General features: G+C 39.4%; 1 protein-coding gene across 1 annotated transcript; it reads right to left on the reverse strand.

Moving 5' to 3' along the window:
* Nucleotides 1–2,774: 2,774 nt before the first annotated feature.
* ARC3 (GTP binding protein) lies at nt 2,775–20,691 on the reverse strand. The gene is made up of 14 exons (XM_087320885.1): nt 20,299–20,691; nt 19,317–19,390; nt 18,958–18,995; nt 18,670–18,804; nt 17,409–17,457; nt 7,754–7,866; nt 7,579–7,650; nt 7,286–7,396; nt 7,016–7,197; nt 5,147–6,215; nt 4,775–4,876; nt 4,262–4,399; nt 3,412–3,575; nt 2,775–3,236 (listed from the first exon to the last, which is right to left on the reverse strand). Exons 1-14 carry the CDS (start codon nt 20,616–20,618, stop codon nt 3,167–3,169), a joined length of 2,637 nt encoding a protein of 878 aa, XP_087177011.1. The 5' UTR covers nt 20,619–20,691; the 3' UTR covers nt 2,775–3,166.
* Between the last annotated feature and the right edge of the window lie 189 nt (nt 20,692–20,880).

A 20,880-nucleotide genomic window follows, 5' to 3' on the forward strand; every position in this document is an offset into this window, starting at 1 on the left:
AAGTTCAAGCTGTGGTGGTTGAATGGCTTACCAACTTGATGCATTACTACACACAATACGCAATAGCTCATATAGGCTACGAAAATATTACGATGAAAGAATATATCTAGCTATATTAGAGTTGATTGTGTTGAACCCAACACCACATTCTCCCATTGCTAGTGATCTACCCTCAATGAGGAAATGTCAATGTGATGATGCTACAACCAAATTCCCAATTTGACACATGTTTTGCCCCTCAAAACATGAAATGGAAAGTTATACTTTGCAAATGGAATGCTTAGATGCCCCAAGGGTCTACCTACAATAACTAATCAATGGTGCCCCATGAAAACAATTGCAATGACATAGTCACCATGAAAAGTAGTGGTGGTCTAGTATGATGTGTGCCTCATGGTTGACCTTAGTAATGTTTTTGTCCATAGTAGCTCAATTTTGTGAGAAAGGAACATTTCACATCCCCAAGTTGATATGGAGATTATTACAAACAAATGAAAACAACTTGAGAAGTGCTCACATCCATAACCTGATATGTAGGTAACTACATATTTAAATGTTGATAATGAGGGAAATCCAAACAAAAGTGTAAAGAAGACACTCATAATCATGGATAAAGCTGGTTAAAGAAACATTTTTTTCATTGGAGCATCGAATTTCCTCTTAAGTGGAACTTGTTGGCGATTCAGAAACCGATGGGTTTATTACGTATTCTAAGGATTAGTTTTCAAAAAAGAAAACTTATTAACATTAAACACAAGGTCCTAAGCGATTAATAAATAAGCACAAAAGAAAAGGAGACCATGTTAACATGTTCGATGATTGTGTTGTGCCTACATGCACATGCACATGGCACTCATGCCCAAGCTCTCTCTCTCTCTCTCACACACACACACACACACACACACACACACACACACACACACACACGGATGCACACAACTCCCTCTCTCCATATTGACCCTCGAAAGCGAGAAACACGTGTGCTAGATGATTTTTCAAACAACACTTGAAATAATTCCAGACAATATTAATCAAGGGCATTTGGGGAGTAACAAAAAAGCTTAGGCCTTTTGGGGAAGTAAATCTGGATTTTTTCTCAACTCATAATTGGATCTACTTGCAACAACTTAAAAGGTTACTAAAGTTTCCACCATATATATCATTGTAGTTTTGACATCTAAAGAAGCACCACTATAAACGTCAACATGTATAGATTCCAGCCCATATGGTAGATATATAGTTTATAAATCATCTAGACCTGGATTAGTCTAATAAAATGGTGTATCCTTAGTCTTAGTTTATTGATCCTATAGATAGCAGATTCGGTTGATTACTGTAATTGATCTCAAGTTTCATCAACCAATTTGTTCAATATTCATGCTGTCGAATACTATTTCAATGTTTGACACATGTGCCATTCCCTATACAATCTAAAAGACATAAAATTATGAATGATATCACTATCAAGTTGTTGTTATCCTTACCAAATTTCATTTTCCTAATAACTACACATGTTTCTATAATCCCTCACATGTTTCAACTTCAAAAGCCCAAGTGTGTATGTTCTATCATTGAATTGTATATTTACTCAAAATGTAGCTTTTAAATTAGTTCCATTGCTATAATTGATGTTAACCAACCCTCTTTGGACATATTGAAAAATAATGCATTAGCTCAAACTTAGTTCTCATTCATAAATTGTTGAATAAGATATTCTCTTAACCATAGCTATTGTTCATATTATTGCCATTATATATTTCTAAAACATGTGCATTTCCACATATAATTTAAATAGTATATCATAAATTAAATTAACATCAAGTTGCACATTGCATTTTACACACAATTTTCCAAACATAAATTCAAATGCTCTCTCACCTTGCATATGTTTGCATTTAAACTCAAATTGTAAACTTTCCCATGACTGATTGCCCATTTGATCATTGTCAATTAAGCCTATGAATCCTTCTCCAAGCCCATCGGGCATATGTTGTTCTACAAAACAAATTCATATGTTCGCTTATGAGATCATGAATCTGAATGCATTGATGCATTATCTACTATCAATGCTTGATCATTCTCAATTTCCTTTAAAAAAAATCTTCAGGCTCAACAAATATATCATGATGATTTGGATCATATTTTAAGTAACACAAACATGCTTGCATTTAATGTGATCAGTTTGAATATACTAATGCAACATTTTAAATAATCATTAATTGTCACATCCAAGTTGTAAGAAATAAAACAGGTTAACACAAACAATAAATGAAAGCAAGCATGTTGATGTCCAAAAAATAAGCTAAAATGAACTACCTTAGATGATGCTTTATGCAAAGCTCGAAAATTTCATCCAAACCAGAAACCTCAAACAAGAACTTGTGTGCCACAATTTTGCCTATCCATGAAATTGTGTTATTAAGGCATATAATTTGACTCAGCTCTTACATCCACAAGTAGGCCAAATGATATGCTGGGGCTCTATTGAGCAATTTGCAATTGTCTCTAGTACCTTTCCTAGATCAGAGATGGTGTTTTCCTACAAAAAGGAGGCAAGCAAAACACCTTTACATCCCTATTGTGGCGAACATAACGAGCACAAGCCTGAATTTAAATCTTTGTTTAGTGGAAGCACATCTAACCAGACCTCTTTACTGATGAATCTTTACAGTTATTCATACGACCGCATAGGGAAAATATAACCATATGGAAAAGAAGTGAAGTTTCAAGAATATTTCATTTACTAAACTTAACCAGGTTAAACTGACAATCCATTGTTGAATTTTCATGTCTAGAATGATGTTTTTGATCAATTGCAAGTTACAAATGTACAGGGATAGATATAATTTACAACTGCAAAAAAGAACTAATCTAACCATAACAAACCACTGCATCTTAGCACTTGCCATATCCTCCATTGTCGATACCGTCCATCAGTACAAGCTTACTAGGAAACTTTTCTTTACTAATCGCCCTTTCATAAATGAAACAATAGGAAAGTTACCGAAATAACACAAATATTGTAGGAATGTCATGAACAATTTTTGTGAATCCAAGGGATATAGTAGAAAACATGTGTATTTCTATTGGAGTTTTTGGTTTCCTTTATAAATATTTCCAACAGGCTAGTCTTAACCATTTTTAAAAGCACTGGGAAAGCTGGTCTTTAATTTTGCCCTGAATCTTCCATGAGCGATCGGGAAGCTAGAACTCCATTATCCCAAATTTCACACCACCTATATAGAAAAACTAGTTTAGAATTCGTTGTGGCACTTACCAAAAATACTAGAATACCTTTACTATGAAAGGGGTTCTGGTAAATATCCAGAATGATACGAGGATATTTAAATGCACAATTAGTAACGTAGTACTTCGGTGAAAACAAAAATATTTGGGCGATTCAAATTGTACCTAAGTCCGCCCTCAATGGATATTGATTTTCCATGCCTCCAACCATCACGGAAATGCCCAAAAAAGACATCTCCTTTTGCAGAATAATATCTTCCTTCTCCATTTGCCTTGCCCTTCCAGAAGTCCGCATATAAACGTTCCCCCGTATGAAAGTAGAACCAACCCTATAGCATATGTGACAGATTTATGTGTGGTTCACATATGGTGAAATTTGGTTTAAATCCCCAAAATTTCCATACTCCCTAAACCTATGCTATTGATGACGTGAAAAGACCTACGAACTTCTATATAGACACGTTGAAAGACCGCATTATCCTTTCTGGTACGAGACCCTCGGAAAGTTTAATGCTCAATACACGATCCCCCAAAACTATGCTATGCATGACGTACAAAATGCTATGACATTCAATATGAAAATGTGTAAAGAATCATATTACTTTACTGCTAGAAAAATTCGTCTCCAATGTGCAGAAACCCCTAAAACTACACTGCGATGATGTAAAAAGCTACAAATTCAATTACCTTGAATAAAAATTCATTTCTGATGCACAACCTCCTAAATCTATGGTATAGATGGCACGAAAAGTTATGAATTTCACTATAAAATGTCTAGAGACTATAAAAATCATCATCATACTTGTTTGCTTCTAAAACCTTTAGAAATTTAATTTTCCATGCATTACCCCTGCCCAAGATAATGGTTTGAAGTTAGAAATGTTTTTTCATGTTGTCCCATACATTGGATGTCTGCAAACATGCAGTTACCCAAGAAACATGCACAAAAAATATGATGCCATAATAAATCAATTCCAAGAAAATTGACACTGAAAACAAAGTTGGATGAAAGAACCTTTCCATGCATTTGATCATCCCGCCAATTTCCTTGAAAGACATCACCGTTAGCATAGTAGAATGACCCAATCCCCACTCTCTTTCCTTGCTTCCACATGCCATCATAGAAGCTTCCATCAGCATAGCCTAGACGACCCTACAACCAGACAACACATGACATATTTGTGCATATAGCCCATTAGAATAACCAGGTACCCTAATTCTAAAGAAGCTCTAATTGCATAGTATAAAAGCATTAGCTTCATGTATCTTCTAGCACACATTAGGCATTCCCACAGATTATAGTCATGAAAGCAATGGGTCTGATGTTGCGAACGTTATATTTTAAATTATATACTAACACTTTGCTCCTGAATGCATATGGGTTAATCATAGTGAAATAAAAATATTTCAACAAAACAAGTGGACACTATATTACTATGCTTTATAGGCATCACTAATAAACATATATGATAGATGAAGATGTGACGTGAATTGCGCAAATGAAAGTAAGAGAACGCATGCTGCATACCTTTCCCTCAGGCAGGCCTTCTTTACATCGTCCCTTGTATAGCCCATTTTTATACTTCATTTCAACCATTGGCGGGAGCTCTACTAAGCTTCTTTCTGATTCCTAGTCACACAGCATGTGAATGGTTATGAAGAACAATAATCTAGAATTACCTTTAATTATTTCACTAAATTCCCCAGATTTTTCATGAATTTTGTAAACACCTTTGATCAACCCCCCAAAGAGAAAAAAAGGGAATGAATTGACCATTTAGTTTCTCAGGGAAAACAACAGCATTTGGGGAAATAAAGAAAAACCCTTGGGGATTTCCAAGTTTTTTCCTTTGGAAAATGCTTTCTCTAGTTATTTAGGCCAAAACTTTTGTCAACAAACCAGCATGGATGCAGCTCGTTGTGACAATAAGGATGAAACTTGTTTCGATTCTTCGCTCTCATCTTTCTTGAAAGCATTTGCAGATGCTGCATTATATATGTCTATTACTGCTTCCAAGCCACTAGTTATGACCCTGCTAATGAGCGGTGCAGCAAAATCAAATATTGCTTGGTTTGCCAAACCCCATTGCCTACCTTGGTCTTTTCCCATCAATGATTCACCCTTATATTCATTTGTAGATCTGATGCCAACTGGGGCCTGAAATGATGTGTTTCTATCAGAATCACCTAGATTCCCAAGTTTTTGTCGTGTCTGAGCCCATGCTTCTGCATCAGCAGAGTTTGGCCCAGGTTCCCAAACAGAAAAAGGCTGCCTTCCACCCATCACCATTTTCTTCCTTTGGTCTAGAATGGTAGGCAAGGTAATAAAATTCCACATCCCATTTTCATCATTGTCCAAATTGGGAACTATTCTGTTCGGTGATGGAACTGTTTTATCAATCATTTCAACTTCATCATCTTCACTTATTACGAGCCCAGAAGACAATTCTTGTGGCGATCCTGCATTGCTTCTATTACCCTCTTGTGGTAATTCGCACAAGAACTTTTTGTCAATCTCAATGGGAGAATCCATTGACAAGCCTAAGACTCTATGGGGATCAGGCCCTATTGATATCATATCTGGTGTTGAAAGTCTTTCGATATACTCTTCAGAATTGGAATCATCCACGACAGATTCCCCAAGTGAGCTATTAGAATCATCTTCAGCTTTTTTGGCATTGTTATAGACAATATTACCATAATTATAACCATTACTAAGTTCTGATTTGCTACTATCAGTAGGCAGTGTAGGTGCATCATCACTGAAAGAATTAGACTTGGCTGGTTCCTTCAATATTGCAGAAGATCGTCCATCTGCACTCTCTTTCAGAACTTCAGTGGACTTCCTTAGCTCACGCCCATTCATACTTCTTGGATACCCTACCATGTTTCCACCTATACTCGAAGTAAATGGTGAATGCCCATCCAATGGTAATGTCAAAATATCCTGAATGCCTCCATTCTCTATCCTGGAATTGAAAAATCATTCTCAATTGTTACTAACAACCTACACAAATTTGCAACTCGATAAGTGAAATGTAATCCTCAATGCTATTACAATTCAGCATAATCCTCAAAAACTAGAAGTTCAAGAGTAAAGTAATTGTATCTCTTGACCAATTCAACTTGCATACTCTTCACAGAAATCCATTCACATATTGAGTTCATGTAAAAAAGAATAAAGACAATAATTACGCTAGTTGTATCAGCTTCCCATTTATTTCATTTAGACAATAGATCATGTGCTATCACAAGAAACTCCCAAATCTTTGCAATTGAAGTATTGGTTTTGCTTAGAATCATTTCAGTAACATACTGCCTCGATACTGAATACTCTATGGTCATGAAATGGGGGACAAGAATAACATCTATATACGATAATCCAAAATCTAAGAAAAATAATAGATGTTTAAAATAGGGAATCTCAACAAGTAAGAGAAAAGAAGCATGCCAGACGGAAGGTCTAATTTAATAGAAACCTGCAGGATTGAAAGAAAACTTCTATTAGTCAACCTCATCTTCTATATGGTGTCAGAATATAGTGCTGCCCACCTAATTTTCTTTCAACCAACCTGCATAAAAGATGCACATTGAAGTATCTCTTTAAAGTGTCTTCCATGTAAAACCTAAAAACAGGTAAGCTTGCAAATCGTAAAATTATGTCTAATTTTAAGTATTAACTATGGTCAAAATGATAAAACTGCTCAGATGAATACATAATTCCCTGCTCAGAAAAGATATATCAATATTCTAAGAAAGAGCATCATACCTCGTGAAGAGGATCGTCACAAGGACTACCCCTTGCTTCAATGTTGGCTCTATCGTGCTTGTACACACTAGTTTTGCTCTAGGACCTATTATACAGCGCAATGCATGTAATGCAGATTGAAGATCTTTTTTATCCTTTTCTTCTGCACATGATATTGTGCACACAACAAGACCCTTCACTCCCTGTTCAATAAAAATGCAACATCATTATTTCAAGCTTGAACAAGAAACACTATCAAATCAAGAGTCTTACTGGCATCAACCAACTTACCGGAACCAAACCCTGTAAGAAAGGTGATTCAAATGCAGCTCGTTGCACTGCAGATTTGATACTATAACTTGATCCAAATCCCACTCCTGTCTTCCCTGCGTGAAAAAGCATCTGGAAATATTTTGAAAGAAACTATGTCAAATGGGACAAAATGGTAATGACTCAATACCTCTTCAAAAATTAACTACATTTCCAACAGATATAGAGAAAATTTAAAAATATGACTGTTACTGCTGCAATGAGAAACATGTACATGAATACGGTGATTTAATTCCTATAAAAGGAATACATACAGATAATATCTCGGCAGAGGTAATATCTCGTAGTCCTTCCAGTGGAGCATCAAATACCTTAATTTGATCACCCTGACATCGACAACAAAAGTAGATCACTTGACCATTCATAATAGAACAAGAAAAAAAGCCAGCTGATTGATATGGTAACATAAGAATTTTGACAAACTACTACCAAGCAAAGATCTGAGATAGCTTTGATGGCATACAGAACTGTATTGTCAGCAATTTTCAAAGCATCTGTCAATTTGACTTTCTCCCTCGATACTAAAGCATCATGTTCAAAAACTACAGACAGAGAACAAGATAATTTAGTACTTCACGTGTATATAACATGTGTATACAGTACCAGAAATACATGCATTCATACAGAGCACACAAACCAGTAATACATGCATGTATGCTCTTACACTTCAAAGTTTCACATGTTATGATTTCCAAGTCGTGGATCTTGGAGTTTCTCTCTCATTCTCAAATATTACTGATTACAAATGAAGGATAGAGTATCTTACAGGATATGGTGAATCACAAGTATAATCTTCAGAGGAGAGAAATTATTGTTATAAAACATAACTTGTCTGTTAAGCTCTATATGGTATACAATTATTGATTTACAAAATACAATATACAACATACAATATACGACATATGATATACAATATACCATAAGCTCTATATGGCTGCTCATGAAAGAGCACAAAAATGCAAAAAGAATAGGCTTACAAATGGGTTTCTATAACACAAAGTGGGTGGTAGTCTATCTAGTGAATACCAGAATCTGAAGATGAGAAAAAAAATGGAGGAATCCCATCAGTTATGCAAGAAGCCTCTATTCATAGATTGGTGTATGCCGAGTTTTTACAGTTTCTGCTAATCAAACTACTGTCCTCTCTCAAAAAGGAGCTCCATGTTGTGCATAAGCACGTAGATGCATGTTACATGTGGATATGAATTAAAAGACGGGGTCTTAAGGAAATATATATTGCAATTTGCTACTTTTCACCTGCCTACTCAAGGTTTGCACCTCTCGTTGAATCACCATATCTACCATTATATGATGATATCAGAAGATTTGCTACTATGGGGGACATAATACTGTTAGGAAACTTCATTGCACAAATTAAGGATGAACAAACAACTATGTTTGACACCAACAAGGCTATTTATGGAGAAGTTATGGCAGAAGAGGTTGGTCTAACGCAACAAACACTTTCTAGAATTGGGAAGTATGCATGGATTTGTGATATATAATGGATTGTCAAAGTGGCCTGTATTGTCACAGTGACCTGGATCGGATGCTTTGACATGTTGGAAACCCAAAAGGAGGTGAAAGCACAATCAATTACCTAATGCGATCTCCATCTCTTATACCTGAAATAAGAGAGTTCACAATATCTGGTAGAACTATTTACTTGGCAACAGATCATGCATATCTATGCTTTGAGGTGGAGGATGGATGCACAAGGAATGTATATGCTAAGGAGAGTGGGCTGGCTAAGTATCAATTAATTTGCGAGACAATTGATGTGTATAGTTGTGCAGTATACAACGGCATGCTAGATTTGGATCCTTTCGCACCCCTAGATGAAGTTACCCAAGGATTATCAAAATCATTACATAAAGCAGAGCTACAAATGCATTTCCTTGCACAACGGCCAATCCCCCCAAACTTGGTAGAATAATACAAAATAGTTGGTATGATGAGGAATGTCGTGATACAAGGAGATGCTTGCAGCGTGAAGTAACTCGGGGCATTTATACACTCAAACAAGCAAGAGCAATCTTCTAATGCCTCGTGAGGAAGAAGAGATTGTACGTAGCTAAATTTGAAGATCATTTGTATCGCTTGTTTCTAGTACAAGAAAGTAAAAGAGCATGGAAAATGTTTAATGAGAAGCAACCTACCACACAAGTGACCTCACCTCAGGTGTGGCATGAATATGCAAAGGTCCTATGTGATATCCCAAGGCAAACTCCTCTTACCCACCCACATGGCTCACGCCCACACATAAATCCACCTTGTTTACTCCACAAAATGTAAGAAATGCCATTACTTTGCTAATTATATGGTTTGATTCTAGAATCAGAATGCAGTATATGGGCAAAGCAGAATGGCTGCAGTTCAGCTGGACATGCAGGCTTTTGGAAGGGGTTCACAACTTTGGATCACATATTGATCCTCCGAGCCCTTATCAAGGAGGGCAGAGCCCATAATAAGAGGATTTATTGCTGCTTTGTGGATTTCCGATAAGCCTTTCACACTATGCCACGTGCTTGGCTTATGCAACGTTTAGAAGTTCTTGGTGTTCCTACAGATATGCCATGGGGAACCTATGCACTCTATGAATCCGTGTCAAGAAAAGTGCAGTTCCAAGGGTTTGTTAGAGGTGGTGGTTAACACAATCGGAGTGAAGCAAGGATGCCCACAATTGGAGTGATATAATCCAGGCAGAGATGGGAGCGACACCTATAATCATGAGGCATTGCTCCAATCAGTGACATGTATCCAGCGTCTTTGGGAGCTCCCCAAACGAAGGTACCCAAGGTTAGCACTTATTTCATCAAGACAACTGGCTGAAAATGGAGACATTCATTGTTGGTATGCTGAAATGCAACAATGGTTTGAGTCGCATGGCATGAGTATAAATGCACTACCCCCGTTCCAATATAGCTTGGACTCTCCCCATCTAAATATGACCAAAGTGGAAAAGAATAGAGTGATCTGAACTGATATTTTATTAACTTGGCAAACAAGATAACATGGATCAGTCCCAAAATATCACTTGGTACAAAGACGGCCGACTACAAGAAACACTTCTTACACACATCGACGGATGGATTCATCATCAGGCCACCTTATATGGACATACATCTATCCTATGCGTTGCGCAGTGTGATAGGGCAGTTGCGAACTTCATCACATTAGTTAGAGATTGAGGTAGGGAAATATACACGAATAAGTCTAGAAGAAAGAATTTGCCAATTGTGTTATCAAGGAGTGCAAGCTGAAGAAGACTATGTTTGTCACTGTAGTGGGTTTTATGAAATCAAAGGGAGATACCATTGTCTCTTTAAACAAGGCTTTGGTCCGCTACGCAAGGTAATGGAATATGAGGACCAACGGCGCCTAGCATTTTTCTTGTAAGAACTCAAGAGACATAGGGAAAAGTTGTTGAAGGGCAATAATAGAGCCACAAAAGCTTATCCACAAAGAACAATCACAACTTTCTTTAGCCCCATCACTCCTAATGCTACAAGTCAATCAAGGGATACACAAATGGGCTCTCGACCAGGACATAACAAAGGGGTTACAATAGATTGGGGAATAGCAATTTGCTGTGCACGTAAGCCCCGGCCCCACAAACCACGACCTCAACACCCTTGTCATCGACAGATAAAGGCCAATATCTCCCGCCATTGCAAGTGCTTCCCTCGCTTCGGAGAACTTCCCATTTTGGATCGACCTATGCTAGAGATCTTTCGTAGACAAAAGTTATAATATATTTAACTTGAGAATCTCACATGTGCCGAAAACCATATTCTTTAGTCTCTTTTTATCTTATTTACTTTTCTATTTACATAGTAATATTTATTTTATTTTGATTTGTTGTTCTCAAAGACAAGACAACATTTAAGATATAATCTCTTGTTTGGTCTTATAGGCCATTGTTGAGAATCAAGCTCAACTTGGTCTAGTGTGTGAACTCACCTTGAGAGTGAATAGACACTCCAACGGTCAAGAGTCACCATTATGTCACCACTTTGTATTCTAGCATTTAGTATGAGTCATAGAATCATATTCTATGACACATAACTTATGAGCTTTCACATTCCCCATGCTCCATGAGTCTTGTAGTTAATGAAGAGAGAGGGTGACTATATAAAGCACCCTCCTCCTACCTTGTATAATGTTGAGTCTTTCTCCTTTGTTAATATACTTTACCTTGCGTATTCTCTATGTCCTACTCCTCTCTCTCTCTCTCTCACTCTCTCTCTCATACACACACACAATTCATATCTATTCCGCTGCACAGAATCCATCTCTTATTCTTTACATGGTATCAGAGTGACTTGGTAGCTCGATCTAGCCTATCCGCGTGCGTTGTCCTACACCGACGACAAAGAACCGGCCCATCGCTATCGTAGCTTCGCTACCTAGCTCGCATTCGAAGAGAGAAGAAGAAGAAGAAGAATTGACATAATGAATACTCAAATGGGGAGCGCTCTCCCTACCGAGAAGTTGGATCGAAACAACTTCACATCTTGGGAGTACAAGATGCACCAATACCTTGTCGGACAAGGCTATTGGAGCTACATCAAAGGAGCGCACGAAGACTGATCCGTGGAAACGGATCCCGGATACGTGACATAGGAGCAAGCCACAAGCCGCGTGATGTATTGCTTAACGACATGTGTTCACGATCACATTCTCGGCTACATTCGCGAAGCCAGGACGCTGAAGGAGGCATGGGAAAATCTACAAAAGATTTTCGCGACGAACACAACCGCAAGAAGGCTTCAACTCCGCCAAGAGTTGAACAACATTCAATAAAGGGACATGTCCATCACGACATACACCTTGAAGATCAAGGAGCTTTGCGACTCGCTCGGCTCGATAAGCGTAAATATCGATGATGATGATGAGATGGTGCAAATATGCCTCGGCGGCCTCGCACCACGGTTCGGCGCGATGCGAACCGCCGTTCTAGCAAGGGAGAAATCTCCCTCCTTCTTCGAGCTCCAATCAATGCTATTGGTCGAAAAAAACCACGTGCGTACAAGGAGCAATGAGTCGGAAGGCCACATGCTCTACACGCACTCGAACGGAGGAAGAGGACGCGGACGAGCGAGAGGCCGATTCGGCCAAGGACAAGGCGGACAAGGTCTGACCTACAACAACAACTCCCAAGTTCGGCTACAAAACGGAAGCCAACGAGGAACCTTCGCAAGAAGGGGGAGCTTCCACTCCGGCCCGAGCCGTCAAAACGCAACCGAATGCGGATATTGCAGAAAGCTCGGCCACCACGAAGAAGAGTGTCGAAAGAAGATGCGCGAATCGGCTTCCACAAGCCGACAACTCACGAATTACGCGTACAATTCCGACTATGAAGAGTATAGCGGAATGTACGGGCACAACTCCGACTACAAAGATCGTGGCGGAATGTATGCACACAACTCCGACCGTGGCAGAATGTTCATGATAAAACATAGAGCAAACTCTATGTCGGCCTCTACCTCAACTAGTGTCCTCAATCCGGAGGACGTATGGTTTGTTGACTCTGGAGCCTCAAACCATATGACATCTCATAAAGAATGGTTTCTCGAACTTCGAGAGCCGGAGCGACCCTGTTATGTCGAAATCGGAGATGACACTACGCACCCGATTCGGCACATCAGCAATGTTCCGTTCGGCAAGAGAGGTAAGCAAACATACATTAAAAATGTCTTGCATGTTCCCACCATCACGAAGAACTTGGTCTCGGTCAGCCAAATGGTTGAGCAAGGGATGCAAGTACGATTCGACCAAGAAGAGTGCTTCATCGAAAAAGAGGGCCGAATCATCACGCACGGAAGAAGAGAGGGCCGGATGTTCATTCTCGATTCACACGAGATGAAATCCGCCATGTTCTCAAAAAGCACAAAAGCCGACTTCGACATAGAGCTATGGCACAAGCGAATCGGCCACATCAATCTCAACAAACTCAAAGCAATGAAATCGAAAGGAGTCGTCATCAGACTCCCCGACATTCAAAGAGAAGGAGATTGAAGGTGTATGCGAAGCGTGCCAATTCAGCAAGCAACACCGACATCCATTCCCAAAAGAGCGGAACGTGAGCAAAGGTTTACTCGACGTAGTCCATTCCGACGTATGGGGACCGGCGCAGACGGCTACATTCGGCGGATGCCGGTATTATGTGCTCTTCATCGATGACTTCTCCAAGCACATGTGGCTCTATCCGATGCGGCAAAAGAGTGAAGTGTTCGGACACTTCCAAAGGTTTAAAAACGAAGTCGAAAAAGCCACTGGTCGTCATGTACAATGCCTTCAATTGGATGGCGGCAAGGAGTACTTCTCGAACAATTTCACAGCGTATCTCCGAAAGGAAGGAATTCGGCGAGATTTCACTTGCCGACACACTCCGCAACAAAACGAAGTAGCCGAGCGCAAAAATCGGCACATCCTCGAAGTAGCGCGGGCCATGATGAACGAGAAGCATATGCCCAAGTCATATTGGGCCGAAGCTACACATACGGCCGTCTACCTAATGAACCAGTGCACAACATCCGGAGTGCACGAGGTCACTCCGCATGAAAAATACTTCGGAAAGAAGCCGGACTTATCGCACACTCTGATATTCGGCGCGATAATATACGTGCACATACCCGACGAAAAGTGGCAAAAGCTATATCCAAAGTCGGAGAAATGTATCCTCGTAGGATACTCACTCGAACAAAAGGGGTACAAATGCTACAACCCATCTACCCGAAAAGTTCGAGTAAGTCGAGACGTCATGTTTGACGAATCCGCATCCTGGTACGCACCAAAGAAGATTCCGACTTCAACCTCGATCGACATGGAGCCGGCCGAACAAGAGCGAGAAGGTAGAGATCGCCTCGAAGACATGTTCGAAGATAGCCCGATTACCACAAGGCTAAGTGGGCCACAAGAGCCCCCAAGCCATCAAAGCACATCACGGCCTAGCCCGAAGATGGACAAAGGCAAGGTGAAAATGACGGAATACGAAGACGATCGCTTCGACGATGATGAGTCGACTCACTCACTCGACAGTGAGTTCGGCAGCTTCGATGTACCAATCGGAGCTAAGAAAGCCCTCATCTCTGCAAATGAAAAGCTCTGTCGCTCCACCCGTGAAAAGAATCCGGTCAGCCGATTCGGCTACAACGACTACATGGCATATCACTATGCCTTTATGATGAAGGTGGCGACAATACGCGAGCCAGAAACATTTTCCGAAGTAGCCAAGGATCCACGATTGATTGAAGCCATGAACAAGGAGATGCAGGCACTACGCAAGAACGAGACATGGGATCTCGTTCCCACCTCACCACACAAAAAGGCGATCGGATGCAGATGGATTTACAAAGTGAAGTACAACACCGACGGTTTCGTCAACCGCTATAAAGCGCGACTCGTAGCAAAAGGCTACGCCCAAACGCACGGAGTTGACTACGAGGAGACCTTTGCCCCGGTGGCAAAGATGACAACGGTACGGACCGTAATTGCACTTGCCGCGACGAAAGGGTGGCACCTCCATCAAATGGACGTCAAGAACGCCTTTCTACAAGGCGAATTAGAAGAGGTATACATGATACAACCACCCGGCTTCAAATCGAGCACCCATCCGAAAGCTGTATGCCGACTCAAGAAGCCACTCTACGGCCTCAAGCAAGCACCGCGTGCTTAGCATTCGAAGATAACGTAATATCTTCATCAAATCAGCTTCCGTATGTCAAAATCAGACAACTCCCTCTACATACGAAGCGATTCCGCAAGTCCGATCGTCATCATCTTATATGTGGATGACCTAGTCATTGGAGGTGAGCATCTAGTCGAAATCAATAAGGTCAAATCCCTCCTTTCCGACAAGTTCGAGATGACGGACATGAAGGAGCTCCACTACTTCCTTGACATCGAGGTAATTCAGACTCCGACCGGAATCATGATCTCTCAACGGCACTACATCCTCAACTTGTTATACAAGTTCGGGATGGCTGAGTGCAAATCCGTGGTAACCCCGCTCGATCGCAATCTCAAACTAGATGCGAACTCCGGCACCAAAGCGTGTGAGCCGACTTAGTATCGGCAACTCATCGGGAGTCTCATCTACCTCACGATCACTCGACCCAATCTCAATTATCCGGTCGGTCTCCTTAGTCAATTCATACAAACGCCGCGTTATACTCACTTGGATTGTGCTAAGCGAGTTCTACGATACGCGAGCGGCACAATGGATTGCGGTATCCTCTACAAGACCGCGATGCCAATACGACTCGAGGGGTACATAGACGCCGATTGGGCCGGCTACAAAGCCAATAGAATATCAACCTCCGGATTTGTTTTTTCCCTCGACAGCGGAGCAATATCCTGGAGCAGCAAAAAGCAACCAACTGTCGCTCTTTCGAGCACAGAGACGGAATACAGGGGTGCAGCAGTGGCCGCATGTGAAGCCGTATGGCTCAAAAGGATACTCAAGGATCTGGGCGTACCCATCAAGGATCCGACTTCCCTTTACTGCGACAACATGAGCACTATCTATCTAGCTCGGAACCCGGTGTTCCAGGCGCGGACAAAGCACATTGAAGTGCACTATCACTTCATTCGAGAGCGCGTTCTAGCTGGCGATGTCGACCTACAATACATTAGCACAAATCTTCAAACGGCCGACATCTTCACTAAAGCCTTAGGAGCCGACAAGCTATGGCAATTCATGACCGATCTCGGATTGACGATCCTTGATCTGCCAAGCTTGAGGGGGAGTACTGAAGACACTACGCAATAACACGTGGATTCCGTAACCGCGCAACGAAGCCGCGAAGAGCCGATCTATCACGCAAAGCCGCGAAGAAAGACGCAAGCCGAAGCACAGATTTCGCAACTACGCACAACGCAAGCTGGAGCACGGATTCCGCAACTCCGCATAAATGCGAGTTGACGCAAGTCGACGCGAACTCTGGAACGCGAGTCGAAACGGATTTCGGATACCGTCTGAAACCGACCCAACTTGAGCTTGAGGGGGCGTGTTGAGAATCAAGCTCAACTTGGTCTAGTGTGTGAACTCACCTTGAGAGTGAATAGACACTCCAACGGTCAAGAGTCACAATTATATCACCACTTTGTATTCTAGCATTTAGTATGAGTTATAGAATCATATTCTATGACACATAACTTATGAGCTTTCACATTCCCCATGCTCCTTGAGTCTTGTAGTTAATGAAGAGAGAGGGTGACTATATAAAGCACCCTCCTCCTACCTTGTATAATGTTGAGTCTTTCTCCTTTGTTAATATACTTTACCTTGCGTATTCTCTATGTCTTACTCCTTGTCTCTCTCTCACTCTCTCTCTCTCTCTCTCATACACACACAGTTCATACCTATTCCGCTACACAGAATCCATTCTTATTCTTTACAACCATTTTAGCTTCTTAAAAGATGTTAATATATCTTTCTTTCTTTCTTCTTTCTCACCCAATTTCCCTCTTTTATTCATTTCTAGGGTTTCATTAAATTTTTAAGACTCTCACAAATCACCCCCTCTAGGGTTTCAGTTTCATATACAGTCATTGTAACTGCATTACACAGTTTCTTCTGCATCCAATATCCACCATAATCCCTTTTTTAGTTCATAAACCTCTTCCATACATATCTTTCTATATAGACTTTTATATTCAACTATGAGGTTTCTATTGTGCACCATGATTTTTTGTCAGTAACTTCTGAAATTTTCCAGAAATAAAAAGAGTTGAATTTTAGACATTACATTACATTTCATTGACGAAGCTTGTATGGGTTTAGTTTCCCATTTGCAATTTCCACTGGCAAAATATGTCTTCTAGGAACTATGCTTCTTTCTGAATTTCTTCTGCTTATCATTTATCTACCTTTTAGACAGCAGTATATAAAGACATGGGCAAATAGCCAATTATTGATGCAGAAAACACATGTGTGTCAAGGCTGAAAAAACATTGTTGATCAGCTCCTTGCATGTTAGTTATATGATTGCATTTTTCCAGAAGCAGATTTTGAGCAACAAACTTCGAAAGAAACTTGAATGATAGCAAAAATATCCGCGTATCATGTTATCCTTACCTAAGCACAGGTCAGTGTGTTTGAACAACATCCCAGCAAGAACTTGTAACTGCAAGAAGAATAGTGAAGCTTGAGAAAAAATATGAAGGAAAGATAAATTATATACTGAATTTAATGACTTGCCAATAAACTTAAAAGCTACCAATGCTGGTAAACAGAATTCGACTATTTGGAAATTTGTCTGAGATGACAGGTTAAAAATTAACCCATGTGGGCATATGAGATCCATCATGTTGTGAGCAAAAACATTTAATGTAACATAAGATAGTCAGCTTAATATAACATAATTAATAGAGAATATTACCAATAGTTTACAGCTCAATCCATTTCAAAGTAGCCTCAAATGAAAAGTGAAAGAAAAGGTATCATATATAGCTAGTAAAATACCTTCAACAGCGTTCAAAAGACTGAAATAATGTACCCATATATTGATGGCTTTTCAACGGTACGATAAATTACGATGAATTGAGTAAAAAATAAGAGTCCCGTTCCATCTGAATATTAGCCATTCAAAATTAGACAAAGTCCCATGTAAAAAATAACCCCAATAAGCACAAATGAATATCTAGCAAGAAAAGGTGGAAGGCATCGTAAGTGTGGCCCCATCAATTCATTGTTTGTAATTGTTTAGTTCCAGTTCCATGTTTTCCATCCATTTTTTATTGCAGAATCTGTATAGACAGGTGTATTGTACTTGTCATGGTCATTGTATCTTATTTCAATTTGGCAATTTTTTTAATTACAACTAGTTTTTTTTCCAATTTCATAATTGTGGTTTCAAAGACGGAATTACTACTTGCAGTCATAAATCGTGATAGACACACATGGGTGATAGATCAAAGGTTCACATCCTTGATCTTCTCTTTTATTTGTTTTATTGCATTCAAGTAGTCCTGGTCCCTATTTAGCCTGAATCTCAAATGGTTTTTGCAATATGGCTTCTCCTTTGGATGTGCCTGGAGCTGGCGCATGGAGAAGATCGAGGTGATTTACTAATGAAGTGGTAGACAATAGTTAAGATTATTCATGTAGAATAGTAGGTAAAACTTCCTGCAGTAATATTCATCTCACACAAAAACTTAAGGATATAAACCAAAGCATTTTGTTTCTATTACTCTTTTAACGTGTCTTAGGGTGATGGGAATAGGCATTTACTTAATTTTGAAGACAATGATAATCATAGAAAAATGTATAAAAATCTACATAGTTATATGCAGATATGTAAATATGTACATTTATGAGCTACTTATTAGCAAAGAACCTCGTTTTTCCGACGTAGGCCTTCAAATTTGAAGGGTTGAATTATTATCATCACTGAGAGACTGCCCTGGACTCTATTGGCTTGAAGAACACCTAAAGCTTCCTCTGCACATGAATTGGCACCCACTCCTATGACCTGGTAAACAGCCAACAGATCCTACTATCTTCTCACATTGTCATATGGAAAAAACCGCAACCATAATCATAATATGTTAATGATTTTATACTCAATCCATTTTTTGGCAATGAACATAGTTCTTATTACAGAGATCGATTTAGACAAACTTACACAAATGATGACACTAGATGCCTTGTTGAATAGTTGATCTGGAAAATTTGAAGAAATCCGATAAGCAGCTTCCAATAGTAACACATGAGTGCTTGCACAATACAAAACTTATTTCTGGTTTAATATACATTTGTGTATATACATAGTCATTTATGTAATACAGCTTAAAGTAGCATAATCACATGTAATTTCGAGACTAACTACAGTTTCAAGTTCTAGAATCATGAGTTGATGTAAACTAAGAGGTAGTTTTCAAGTTGGTCAACAGAACCATATTGTATAGAAAATCAGAATTACCCACAAAAGAGAAAATCAACACAAAAAATCTGTGACCTACAAAAAATTGGAAGAAAACTTACCATCAAGCATATTTCTATTGTCTTTGTTCAGTAGGCAAAATGACTGATTATCAACAACATCACCTGTGGAAATCCTATCAGATTCCAATGTTCAGTCATATAAAATGGAACATAAGTTTAATGCTCAATGCTTCTTGTATACTCAAGTTGCTGCACTTAACAGTAGAATAAGATACTTCATTGGGATCAAAATATATTTGTGACTTCAATATGGAAAAAACAACTTAATAGAAGAAAATATATTGATGGTTCCATCATCTTAACCACCATACATTACCTATCCAAAACACTAGGTACATTGATAGCCAGAGAGAGAATCATTAAACATTCCACCATTTTTACAAAGATTCATTAAGCATCCAAAAAACTAGGTACATACTTTGACAAAAGAAACCATAAAAAAAGAAAAAATTGGGTGCAACATAATCATTGAGAAAACGTCCATTAAACAAAGAAACACTTTGAAGGTATCCAACATACAAGGCATATAAGGCATCCAACATATGATGAGTATCCATCATCTTCGCAAGCAGCTATTTGTGCATAAAAATAAAATAAGAATTTATATCTATCCTCTTTGGAATCATTTGTTATATGCATAAACAGACTATAATTTATATCCATCATCTTTGCAACTACTTTGATAATATGTAATAATAAAATGGGGCAAAATCCAAAAAATCACTGAGATCTTTATTTTCCAAATGCCACTAAGTTTTCCATCATTTCTCCAAATGACCCTGATCAACCCCTGAAAGAGCGATAAAGGGGATGATGATTGAAATTTGATCATATATTTGCTCATGAAGAGGTTGATGAATTGCATTCAGGGAAATAACGAAATTTTTGGGGGTGTCCAGTGAAATAAAGAAAAATTCTGATGTATTTCGGGTATTTGAAATAATAAATACATTATCTTTGCAAAGCATAAATTCTACGCATATAGATAAAGAAAGTGTAAAAAGCGAAAAACATAGCATACCATAGCTCCGCAGAAGGAAGTAGGGAAGATTCTCTGCAGAACTGAAGTGCATTCGAAGCACGGGCGCCGAGCCCAATCACTTTTACACTTCTTCTTCCATGGCTTTCTGTGTTCACGGAGCTATTTAATGTGGAAAGGCTCACATTCGTCTTCATCTTCTTTTCCTTCACCGTCAATACCATCTTCTTCGTCTCCTCTTTCTCTTCTTCTCTGATGGAGGAGAAACAGCGCGTCTGAGACAGCTGGGCATGAATGAAAGAAGGGAGGAGCCATGGCTGATCTGGGCTCAATCCAAAGCTTATCCTGCTTCTACACTGCATATTCCAGATGGTGAAATAAAATGAAGGATTTTCCTATGCCATAGCTTTTGTTGAAACCAGACATGATGTATGTATGTATGACATGACATGACATGACATGACATGTATGTATACAATATGACATGTGTGTATGCGCTCGTGTCTAACTAACTGCTACCAAAAATTAAAGCGGGCAAGTGAGGGAATCGCGGTCACGGACGGTGCAGGTTGCACAGCTGATGGCGCGTGCGATCTCCACCATCCAATGTGGATTAAAAAAAAA

The sequence above is a fragment of the Azolla caroliniana genome, unplaced genomic scaffold, assembly GCF_043228905.1.
Source record: "Azolla caroliniana isolate FFs.n. ecotype wild unplaced genomic scaffold, voAzoCaro1.0.p SCAF_6, whole genome shotgun sequence".
NCBI lineage: Eukaryota > Viridiplantae > Streptophyta > Polypodiopsida > Salviniales > Salviniaceae > Azolla > Azolla caroliniana.